Genomic DNA, 12,451 nt, shown 5'->3' with positions numbered 1-12,451 from the left:
GATAATCCAGCAGTCTTTAATTGGCAGGATGTTTTCCCACCACTGCAATAATCCGTTCGAACTATAACAAATTACGTTCGAACGGTAATCCAGCAGTCTTTAATTGGCGGGATGTTTTCCCACCATTGTAATAATCCGTTCGAATGTTTGTTTCATACGTTCAAATGCCACATATGTATTCGAACGGTTTACGAGTACCATTTGAACACATAACCTTTATGTTTAAATATAATTTTTTTCACCATTAAATGAAAAGTACTATAAGATCATATGTATTAGTTATATATACTATCATATATATAGTAATATATACTACCATATATATAGTAATCTATACTAAATATATAGTATATATAGTAATATATACTATCATATATATAGTGATCTATACTATCATATGTATTAGTAAGATCATATGTATTAGTAATATATATTCACATATATATAGCCTCAAATATACTAAGGTCACATAATAAAGTATAGAGAAATTTATAAGATGATAGTATATTAGTAAACTATACTATATATATATATATATATATATATATATGTTGAATAGTATCATATATAACTTATATAGTAAAGTATTATGGAATATATAGAATGACATATATCAGTTAAGTATAAACTCATACCATATAGTACTATATGCTATCATTAGTACAATATATATATTACAACCTCATATATAACACTTTGATAGTAAAGTATTATGATATATTACTATTATATTATAAAAAAATACATATAAGTTATTATGTTTTCATTTAAAGTATTCTACTATCATAATATATATTATAATATTACATATATATTACAGTATATATAATCTACTATAATAGTATATATATTATATTAATTTATAGGATTATAAATATAATATACATTTAATATAATTTTTACTAAACTTAAAAAACTTCTGTTCGAACGTGAAATATTAACGGTCGAACGGTTTCATATTAATGTTCGAACGTCAATATTTAACGTTCGAACGATTATGCACGTATAAGTTATCGCGGGCAGATATTTATCTCACGCCACAGTCCCCTCCGCTTGAAAAAGCAAGAAAACGTTTGAACGCACTACAATCGCCGCCGTCTGCTGCCGAAATCAGCACCTACGTCAATCACTTTTCCTCCCAAGTGAAGGTATGTATTTTCAAACTCATTTTACCGTTTATTTTATAATTTTATGGTTTTATTTGTTTTTTTTTTAAATTAGATTTTTTCATCAATAGTCACCTTAGAACATCATAAATCTACCGTAGGATGTTTAGAAATGAAGAGTATTATGTTTTTTGTCGAAGAAACCATGGAATCGATGCTATTTTGGGTGATTTCATGGCCGCTGAGTTGACTCAGCCATGGCGGAGTTAGATCTGGTTTCCGTTTGAACAATTTAACCTGTCCGTTCGAATAGTTTTTAAATGTTCGAACGTTCTTAATGGTCCGTTCGACCATATATTTAGGCGTTCGAATGCGAATTATTAAATTCAGTCCATTTACATTGTATTAGCTTATTAAATTGTTTTCATCGTTTAATTGATTATAAGTTCTATCAATTAATTTATTAAATTACTATTAGTATATAATTTTATAAATCTTTTAGTCGTAATTAGATTTTATCACTAATGTTGAATGTATATTTTATTTTTAAAATTTCAGGATCATAATAATGTCTTATCGGGGCCGTAAACGTGGTAGATCAGGAGATCCTTCTATCCAAACAGCTCGAGAGCGGATTTTTTTACTTGAGCGACAGGTAAAACTGTTTGATTTTGTAGCTCTTATATGGGAGGGTCATTCCCTCCCATCAGTATTCAATGGTGGTGGTTGGGCACCAATCTTAGATCAGCAAGAAAAAGGAATGGAGCTCGTTTCCTTCATTGAGATCGTTACTGAGTTCTATAAAGAGCTCGTACTGCCAGCCTAGATGATGGAGGGGCATACAGGATCTGTGTCTGAGGAGCTCCTGTTATATTTTCAACGGACGGACTCGCTGCATATCTGGGTATTCATAGGCTTCTTGATGCCTATCCAAACCTGCCGCCTAGAGAGTTTGATCCTTCAGGTGATGCAGCTATGTCTCAAGACGAGGGACTAGATTACACAGATGAGATCGATACACTTGCTGATCATGTGGTCAGAGACTTGATTGTTGGTCCAGATGCTCCAGTGTACGATGGGACGAAGAGTATTAGGCAGGCAGATTTATCTTCTTTCTTCAAGATCATGAATTTGATCATTGCCAACAATATTGACCCACAGCAGCACAAGACCGAGGTCGGCATGGATCGAATGAGATTTATGATACGGGTCGCTCGTGGCATCCCGATCGACCTCGTTGGTTATATATTTGAGAGGATCCAATCAGAGGCACGGTTCATTACGACAGATATACTACCGTTTGGGATCCTCATCACTCGATTTTTGCTACATGTTGGGGTCGTGTCCGAACCTGCCGAGCGTTCCTGATTTCCGATGGCACCGATCAACAGCACCACCCTGTCACGACGGAGCACGGGACACTCTAGATTTCGTTTTCGTGGGGCTGTTCCTGACAGGGTTGAGATTTAGAGAGATGCACAGCTGGGAGATACTGGAGTATCGGCTAGTGAGACATCTACACAAACTGAGGCATCATGCACATCTATTCGCGAGGAGATGGCTGACATATTGCATGTTGAGATCGGCGTACACACATCAGCAGTGATTGATGCAGTGCATACTGCAATGTCTAAATTGCTTACAGAGATTATGGCTACCGTCTCTGGGTTACGTACAGAGGTTAATGAGTTACGTACAGCGATTAATGCCAATAATGCAACTCAGGTCACGCTCAGTACTCGACTGACACAGGTAGAGACACAATTAGCTACAGTCGAGGATGTGTGTAGAGACCTCGCAACACAGTAGTTTCTATTTTTTATTTATATTTTATTTTGTTATAGTTATGAACAATATTTATGGCGCTTTGATAATTTGCTTTATTTGGTTGATTAATATATATGTGGTTGATAATATTTATTTAATTAAAAATCTTATTTAACATAAAAGAAATCATTAAAATATTTTAAAATTAATTACATAAAATTAATTAATGAATTTGTATATATGATACATATTTTTTATATTTTGAGTTTTGTACCGAGATTAATATTATACCTTCGAATGTATAAATGTGGTGCTTGAATATGTTCTAACTAAATATATTCTGTTCGAACGGTTTAGAAACCTTCTTGCCAGGATTTGCCACCAAATATTTTCCATTCGAACACAACAAATTATAGTTCGAACGTTTTTGAACTTTCCCCGGCATAATAAATTAATTCACTGCCAAATTTTACTGTTCCGTATTTTTTGATGTTCGAATGGGAAAAAGTTTTTGAGACAATTTAATTTGTCACAGAAAATTCTGTTCGAACGGTTATTTTAACATTTGAACGATTTTGTAAAGTCATCAATTTTTTAGGACGAAATTTAAATTTCGTCCCAATAAATGACTTTTAGGGACGAAATTTTTTTCATCCCTAAATAATTTCGTCCCAAAATCTCAAATTTGTTGTAGTGTTTTCCGGCAAAATTATCTCGCATGCAGGAAATGAGGTTTGTGACAAAAAGTGCCAATCATAGCAAACTGATCTCCCAGTAGGTACTTTTAAAAAATAAAAGCATTTGTTGCCTTCACCTAGCAGCAAATAGTCATATAAAATCAAGAAAACTAATATAAAAGCTACAAAAAAATCTTCATTACAAAATCCCCTCAAATTCTTAACCGTAACAAATTAATTGACAGTGGTTACAGTACAACTCCTTACTTAGCCTTGAACATGCGAAAAATACAAAATAATGAAACGGACCAAGTTTGAAACTTTAGTTCTTTTGTTCTTCCCCAATCTATTCAACTCAAAGATATTCAAGTCTTGGACTTTTTATCTTCCCTTGGAAGGTACCAAAAAAATAAAAACAACGTTTATAGCAAACAACAAGCTTTTATAAATTTCAAGAAAATTGAAAATAAGAATAAAATCTATGCAAGTATACCTCAAATACAAACCAAAAAAATGATTTTTGAGCACCAAGCATTTCCTATAAGAACAAAAAAGAGAAACAACATTAGTAGAGTACAGAAAAAAATGCATATTCAAACTACAAAAAAAATCTCATTTGTTTGAAAGAAAAATAACTCTTCTCATTCCCTACTTCACATGAATACCCCCAAAATTCTCCCATCTTTGGTATGCTAGTCTCTCTCTCTCTCTCTCTCTCTCTCTCTCTCAAGCTCTCTGAGTTGTAAAATATTCCAGACTTCTTAAAGTCTGGGGGATTTATATTTTTTAGAATATTATTGATTGTTTGAACAAGTTAAAAAATGTTGGAACGGTAAAATTTCAAAAAATTAGCATGTTCCAAATCCCGATCAAATTACATTGAAACTTAACCGTTCGAACTAAAACTATTACCATTCGAATAGACAGTATTTTCTTTGGAACAGACACAAGTCTTGTTCAAACAGACACTATTCTAGTTTGAACAAATTATTACTGTTCGAACGGGTTTGGTACCATTCGAAAAAAACTAACATATATAGTTCGAATGGATATAATAAACAATTCAAATGGTAAAATCTCATAAAATTAGCGCGTTTCAAATCCCGAAAAAGTTTCACTGAAATTTAACCATTCAAACTAGAAATATTTTCGTTCGAACAGACTTTATTTTCATTCAAACAAACATTATTTATGTTCGAACGAACACTATTCTAGTTCGAATGGAAATTATTATAGTTCGAACAAATTATTAGTGTTCAAACAGGTTTGGTACCATTCTAACGGAATTAACACAGTTCGAACGAATATGCTAGTTTGTTCGAATGGATAATCAATTTTAGGGACAAGTGATTTTGTCTCTAAATATTACTGTTCGAACGATAAATTACCATTTGAACAGTAATTATAATTAATTCGGACTTTTTTTTGGATGAGGTTTGGATTTCGTTCCTAAAAGTGACTTTTAGGGATGAAATAAAATTCTTCTGATCTAAAAGTCAAATTCGTTGCGGTGCTTCTTCCGAACTTGCTAGCCTTGTGCCAATATTATTATGTATACTCACCGCTCTAAGGGTCCACCGCGTGCAACCTCTTTGACCATTGTGTACGTATGCATGGTCGCTTTGTTACCACGTACGTACATGCAACCTCTTTGACCATTGTACTGTATGTTCTCCTTTTTTAACTTTTTATTTTTGGATCATTGCCCTTGTGCCAGCTCCTTTACACTACTCGAGTGGTCTTAATTTTCAGCTTTTATTTGGGTATCCTGATCACGTCGGCTTCTTAAAACCCAGCCCATATAGTTATATATTATATATATTATGTTTCCCTAGAGAAAAATTCAAATAAAACTAATGCATTTTATACAAATTTAAATTCAAGAATCATGCATCGTATACATAGTCATTTATAATGCCTTCACTTACAATTACCGAGTCTTCAGTCCAGTACTACTCAATTACGTACTCCCCAACATATTTAAATTATATATATGGTCCTTTCCAAGCACCATGCATGGACCTAGCTTCCAACGTCTTTAAATATTACCAGATACATATACTAAAGTATAACACTCTCTTGCATTAATTAGTTAGACACATCTAAGAGAACATGCTATATATATGTGATAAAGTTCCTTCAAGCTGCCAATAACTCATGGAAGAGGCTTTGGAACTTTTTCATTTCCTCAGCAGGGAGAGCCACCAAAACGTTGACCCCACTGTCTCTTTCATCACCACCTTCATTGATATCAGGAAACAGCAAAATGATGTCCTTCCTGTGATAAACAATAGGACAGCTGTACCTTGGCCTTCCCCACGGATACTTCACCTCAGCAAACCCTAATCTCCACCATGATGAAACCAAAAACTCCCCATGGGGAAACCCTTTGTACAGCTCGCCCCAGTCTATGGCAGACCTTGCATACTCATCTGTCATCCTTCTTGCACCTTCGGAAACCATCTCCACAAGCTTTGCCAATGGCCCTTCAGCTAGCTCCTTGCATGGAGCTGTTGCATATGCAGTGAGCACCGCGTTCCCTGCATAAGATGACGGCAATGGTGGCTTGAGTCTTGGCCTTATGTCAACCGCATAAAGAATGGTGGATAGCCTCTCCATATTGTTGTCCGCGCCGCAGGATAATGCCTTGCACCGCCATACATGGGCGGCGACGACGTTAAAGCCGGTGATACGGGTGTTGGCATTATTGGCGGCACCGCTGGTGGCTTTGGCCTGCTCCTTGATGGTGGCAATATCACCGGAGGTCAGCCGGAAAATGTTGAAGGCAAGATCTTCTTGGGTGGCTTCAAAGACAGAAAGGTTGGACTCCTGGCCATGGGGGATCTTGAGCAGCTCAGGGTGTGAGAATGGGACTTGCGGTGGGGATCGGGCAGCCAGGAGTTGACGGTCATTGCAGGGGATGACAGCAAGGCAGGGTTTATCAGAAGCTAGGGAAGCCAGGTTGTCCAAGAAATGTTTGAAGCTTAGGCCATCAAATGTTGCATGGTTCGTTGAGATGCCCATTGCAAAGCCACCGCACTTAAATGACGTCAACTGCACAGAACGTTTTATTATTCTTAGACGTTGCATGATTAAATATATACTATAATACTATCTTATTTTATAAAGAGTAATTCGAAATTACACTATTAGGGTAATCAAGTCTCGGCAATTTTTAATATGGATTTTTCTAAAAACAAAAAAAAAAAACAAAAAGAATTTAATATGAATTTTTTATTTATCTAATTTTTTCAAAAGAAATACGTTGGACTTGAGCACCTTTTAACACTTTTTATTATCTTTAAATTACTAATTATTTATTTTTTAAAATAAAAAAATTAATAAAAATATCAAATAATATTTATCGTTATAGAGTGCATAAATATCGTGCAAACTTTTTAACAAAGTGAATAAATAAAAAAAATCTATTTAAAAAAATTAATTTTTAATAATAAATTTTATTTTTTTTAAAATAATTACATTATATTTACATATTCTATAATTATACCTAACATTACTATCGACAATAAACTAGACAAGAGTAGGCCGATAATCGTGTCGTTCTAAAATTTTCCTAATTAATTGAAGAAAAATGTTATATCAACACATGCATACAGTGATTATATAAAGTGTAGCCTAGCCAGTTGGAGCCTAATAGAGTCAAGTGATGTTAGCAGTACTACTAAACTGATTTTACTTCGTGTACGGACTCAATAACAAATTAACTGCTTGTTTCGATTTGTGTCAAATGTTAGTATGATCTGATCAATGGTGATCTCCATTCATGATTAATGTACGAACTTTCCACACAGCTAGTAGCCTAGTACGTACGTGCATCAGGTTAAAATAAGTAATATATATGCTTGACTTGTTACTGAAAATGAACATTAATTACTGAGTATGGTCTGTTTCTAACGTTTTATTATACAATTAAGTTGTTTAAAATTAAATAAAACTTGAACAACTTTATATATAGAATTTCCTCAGAGAAAACAGTGTTTTAAAAAGCAAATAAATACGAATAATTATTTGATCTGACATTTGCATACGTGGCTAACCAGCAAGTAAATGTTGTAACATTTATTTAATTAATGTAAAAAAACAATTTAGAATATGAAAGTATCGTGTTATCTCCTTAAAAAAATAAATAAATAAATTATTGTTAAAAATGAGTTTTTTTTCATATCAGACTCAGACTTATTTATTTTTTTAAAAGAAATATACGAGTCTTGTATATCTTAAAATTGTAAAATTATTTTCCTAAATTAACTCAAAATAATTAATAAAAATATCTAAAAATATTAATCCTCATTTAAATAGTGAGATAAAATAAAATAAGATGATATAATTTTAAATGAGTTGAATAATATATTATTAGAATATTAATTTTTAATATTATTATTTTTTTAAATTTAAAAAAATTGAATTGTTTATTATATTTTATATTAAAATTTAAAAAAATTATAATAATGAAATGATATAAATTAAGAATATTTTTATATTCAAATGGACCACAAGTAGGTCAAGCCGTACATAATTTAATGCATGTATGCTCCCTCAACTGTTACCCTCGCCGGCCCCGTGACATTATTACCCTCTAATTTTGTTACAACCTCGTGCTTACACACCACTTTTCCAAGAAATAAAATAGCAAGTCATCATGCATGTAATGAAACATGCATGATTAAGTATGCGTTTTGTTTTTAAATTTAGCTTAATTCAGTTGAGTTTAGTTTAATTTTAAACTGATCAGTTTAATATCTAAATACTCAATTCTTAAATTATTAAATTCATCCCAACTAAAAACCTTCTTATATGTGAGATTTATAACCTTTTTTAACTTAAAACATCTTTATATGTGAGATCTACAATCTGTTTCAATTTCTCATAAAAAAATATTAAACTCATCTTAATATTTAAACATATTTTAAATTCAATTTAAATAGATCTTATATAATTCTTTCTACTATTTAATTCATTATTATTTATAAAAAAACTGAACTCAATTAAATTGAACTCAACGTCAAATGCAACCTAACGCCTCATTATAAAAAATCTAAGAATTAGGTCGGCAATAATTATTGCAGTTGCATCATGCATGTACATAAGTACGTCTAACGAGAAAGGACATTTATGAATAAACCTTTAGGCACATGCATGGCAGATAGATATATGGAACGACCCCTCGAAAAAAGACTATCTTATGTACGCACGTACTAGTGCTGAGTTAAAAATCTAATAAAATTATGAGTACTACTTGTGGTAGAAAGTAATTGGATCTGAAATATCTAATTAAATATATATATATATGCAGAATTTGATATATATATATATATATATATATTTATGTATATATGCAATATGATCTGTATGTATGTATATATATATATATACCTGGAAAATACCAAGTGGTTGATCATCTGGCTTCAAGATATATCCTAAAGTCTTGCAAACTAGTTGTGCAAAACCTGGGTTTGGGTAAACCAAATCTCCAATCTCATCCAGTGTATACTCACTAGAAGCCACCACGAAACCAACCCCAGCTGCGTTGCAATCAATCTCGAGACGACCCGTTTTTGGGTTTCGATTAAATCTCCCAGCAAGGAAATCGTATGGAACCAGTGCCTTTGCTAATGTGTGCTTTAGTTTCTCGGCTACAACTTCTGGAGGAAAATCTTTCTTGGATGGAAAGAAATGTACTGTTTCGACGCTGAAATTCAGAACTTGGTCTATGTTGGATAAGAACATGGATTTTCTCTCACTTTCTTGGGAGGGAAAAACTAGAGAGGAACTGTGGACGGTAACCTTAAGGTCTTGGAGGAGAGATGGGGGTTCTTGGTAGAGAGTTCCCATAGTTTTTTCCCTTTGTTTCCTGTTTTGTTGGGTTGTGATATACTTATATATATGTGTGATCAAGCTCGCGTGTATGTGTGTATATATATTGTGAAAATATGTGCAAATGATCAAGACCACGTACACACTTATTTTGAGGGTGAAATTTGTAAAGCAGAAAATCATGAAGTTTTTGCAGACGAATAGATCAAGTGCGTACGAGTTCGGCCATGTGGGTGGGTAGCTAGAGCCGTTGCTTATATTTCTACCGGCAAATGCTAGCTGCGCTATAATATCAAAAGTGGTTGAGTAGGTTTGATAGATAAAGGAGAGAGGTGTGCATGTGTACGCGTATTCAACGGCTATACATTTAGGTTGGAGAGATCAAGTATTGTGTGGTCGCTGTGTGCCTACTTTTTTATTATTCGATCTTGGCCTTTTTGTCTCATCATCTGTATCAACTATTATTGTGTTGGAAAGTTTAACCATGTTCAGAATAATTTAACTCAGAGTAATTTCACATATAATCGTAAAGTGTATAAACATCGCGTAATTATTTTAAAAAAAAAGTGATTCAATATTAAAATTTTATTTTTTTCATATAAATCTTCTATTTTATTTATTTTTTTCAAATACACAGCAGTTATTTGCAACCGTGAATTAATTCACAGTTGCAAATATCTTTTATTTTTAACCTAAGTGTGTATTTTATATGGATATATATACGTACATATATGTATAATTTATGGATGCACCATTTTCATGAGATCCAATCATTTATCGTACATTTAATGGAAATATCACTTCGATCAATGATCTCACCCTAATTGGAGCGTCTGCTTTCGGTGGAGAACAACCATACATTTATATAGTTTGTCAAGTTATTTACTAAATAAGTCTAATAATTCCACATTATAATTTGCTGAAATCTACTACTGTAGCACCATCATGATGTCCTAGCCGCCCCGATGGCCTCTCCCCCCTTTTAATTTACCCTTTCTTTAATTTGATGTTGTACAAACAAACATGCAAATAAGTGTTTATAGTTGTCATGTACACTACAATAAATTTGATTTTTTATGGATGAAATTATTTAAGGACGACTAAATTTTATCCTTAAAAGTAATTTTTTGATACAAAATTTAAATTTCGTCTAAAAAAATTGATGACTTTACAAAACCGTTCGAACAAGATCTTTTGTGATGAATTAGATTGTCTCAAAAAGTTTTGTCAGTTCGAACAGACAAATCTTGACAGAGAAATAATTTATTTTGTCGAGAAATGTTCAAAACCATTCGAACGTAAATTTTGTTGTTTGAATGGAAAAAATTTAGTGGCAGAATTTGGGAGGAAGGTTTCTAGACCGTTCGAATGAAACATATTTAGTTCGAACATATTCGAACACTACATTTATACATTTAAACGTGTAATATTAATCTTTGTACGTAACTCAAAATATAAAATATATAAATATATCAACTATACGAATTCATAAATTAATTTTATGTAATTAATATAAAAATATTTTAGTGATTTCTTTTATATTAAATAAGATTTTTAATTAAATAAATATTATCAGCCATATACCACATAATATAAATAAATAAATAATCCAAAAAAGACAAAAAATATTTAATTCATAACTAAAGCAAATTATCAAAACATCATATACTGTCAATAACTATAACAAAAAAATATATAAATAAAAAATAGAAACTCCTGTGATTCGAGGCCTCTGCACACGTCCTCGACTGCAGCTAATCATCTCTCTACTTGTGTCAGTCGAGTACTGAGCGTGACCTGAGTTGTATTACTAGCATGAATCTCTATACATAACTCAGAGATGCTAGCATTAATCTTTGTACGTAACTCAGAGATGCTAGCAATAATCTCTCTACGCAACTCAGACATGGTAGTATACATTGCATCAATCACCGCTAATGTGTGTATGCCGATCTCAGCACGCAGTATGCCGACCATCTCCTCGTGAGCAGATGTGTATGATGCCATGGCCAGTGTAGATGCATCACCAGCCGATACTCCAAGATCTCCTAGCCTTGGCCAGTGTAGATGCATCACCAGCAGATACTCCAAGATCTCCTAGCTGTGCATATCTCTGAATATCAGCCCGGTCAAGAACAGATCCATGAAAATGAAGTCTCAAGTATCCCGTGTTCTATGACAGGATGGTGCTATTGATCAGTCTCATTGGCTCCTGTGCATGCTCAGCAACATCTGGCACGACCCTGGAATATAGCAAAAATAGAGTTATTAGGATCCCGAATGACAGTATATTTGTCGTAATGTACCGAGTCTTTGATCGGACCTTCTCAAATATATACTCCACGAGTCTGTCTCAAATATATTTTGGGACAAAAATCCAGTCCCAAAAGACCTTATTTGTTGTAGTGGTAACTATGCAACTTGATTAACCCCTCATTAGAAGAAAATTATTTATTTGTGACCAGTTATTTCCTGTAAAATTGATTATTTCCTACCAAAATGATCAGTCTGTTTTCGTCACAAATAGTCATTATCGTCGCAAATAATCCGGAAAAAACTTTCATTTTTCTTGTAGGCCCATAATTCATTTCAATGGATCAAAGAATTAATAGGGTAGATAAAAAGGATAAAAAAATAAAAAAAAAAACAGAGAGAGAGAGATTTACAAAACATGATCATATTTGAAATCTGTATAATAAGTTCGTGAACAAAAATGTAATTTGTAAAAAACAACAGCCGCAAATATTATTATTCTAGTAAGAGACTGCTAATTTCTCCATTTTTAAATATCTTCATTCGGCAACTAAGATAAAAGACGCATTTTATATATCTAACTTATATTTCAGTACTACATCGTACTAATTCCGAGATTACCAATTCAATTTCTTCATTATTTGTTATTCTTATAATTATAATCTATAGAGTAATTAATTTTAGTAACTTCTTACTAAACTACAATCAAAGCCAAAATTGAGAATAATATTTTGTATCTAAATAGAGACAATTGATTTTGTTTTGAATTAATATCATTATTTTTCTAAAATCTAAATGGGGACGTTTCTCAGC

General features: G+C 32.6%; 1 protein-coding gene across 1 annotated transcript; it reads right to left on the bottom strand.

Moving 5' to 3' along the window:
• Positions 1-5,428: 5,428 nt before the first annotated feature.
• LOC109005487 (omega-hydroxypalmitate O-feruloyl transferase) lies at positions 5,429-9,635 on the bottom strand. The gene is made up of 2 exons (XM_018984454.2): positions 8,945-9,635; positions 5,429-6,604 (listed from the first exon to the last, which is right to left on the bottom strand). Exons 1-2 carry the CDS (start codon positions 9,566-9,568, stop codon positions 5,690-5,692), a joined length of 1,539 nt encoding a protein of 512 aa, XP_018839999.1. The 5' UTR covers positions 9,569-9,635; the 3' UTR covers positions 5,429-5,689.
• Positions 9,636-12,451: the final 2,816 nt, after the last annotated feature.

The sequence above is a fragment of the Juglans regia genome, chromosome 11 (assembly GCF_001411555.2).
Source record: "Juglans regia cultivar Chandler chromosome 11, Walnut 2.0, whole genome shotgun sequence".
In the NCBI taxonomy this organism is placed as follows: Eukaryota; Viridiplantae; Streptophyta; class Magnoliopsida; order Fagales; family Juglandaceae; genus Juglans; species Juglans regia.
The sequence above is the reverse complement of the archived record's forward strand: the minus strand, read 5'-3'. Positions and strand labels throughout refer to the sequence as shown.

What these genes read in the sequence shown, in the direction of transcription:
- LOC109005487 (XM_018984454.2), bottom strand. Translation starts at nt 9,568, where the DNA reads ATGATTTTCTGCTTTACAAATTTCACCCTCAAAATAAGTGTGTACGTG. An exon ending in AACCACTTGGTATTTTCCAG is followed by an intron (nt 6,605 to 8,944) that starts GTATATATATAT and finishes CGTTCTGTGCAG; the next exon opens with TTGACGTCATTTAAGTGCGG.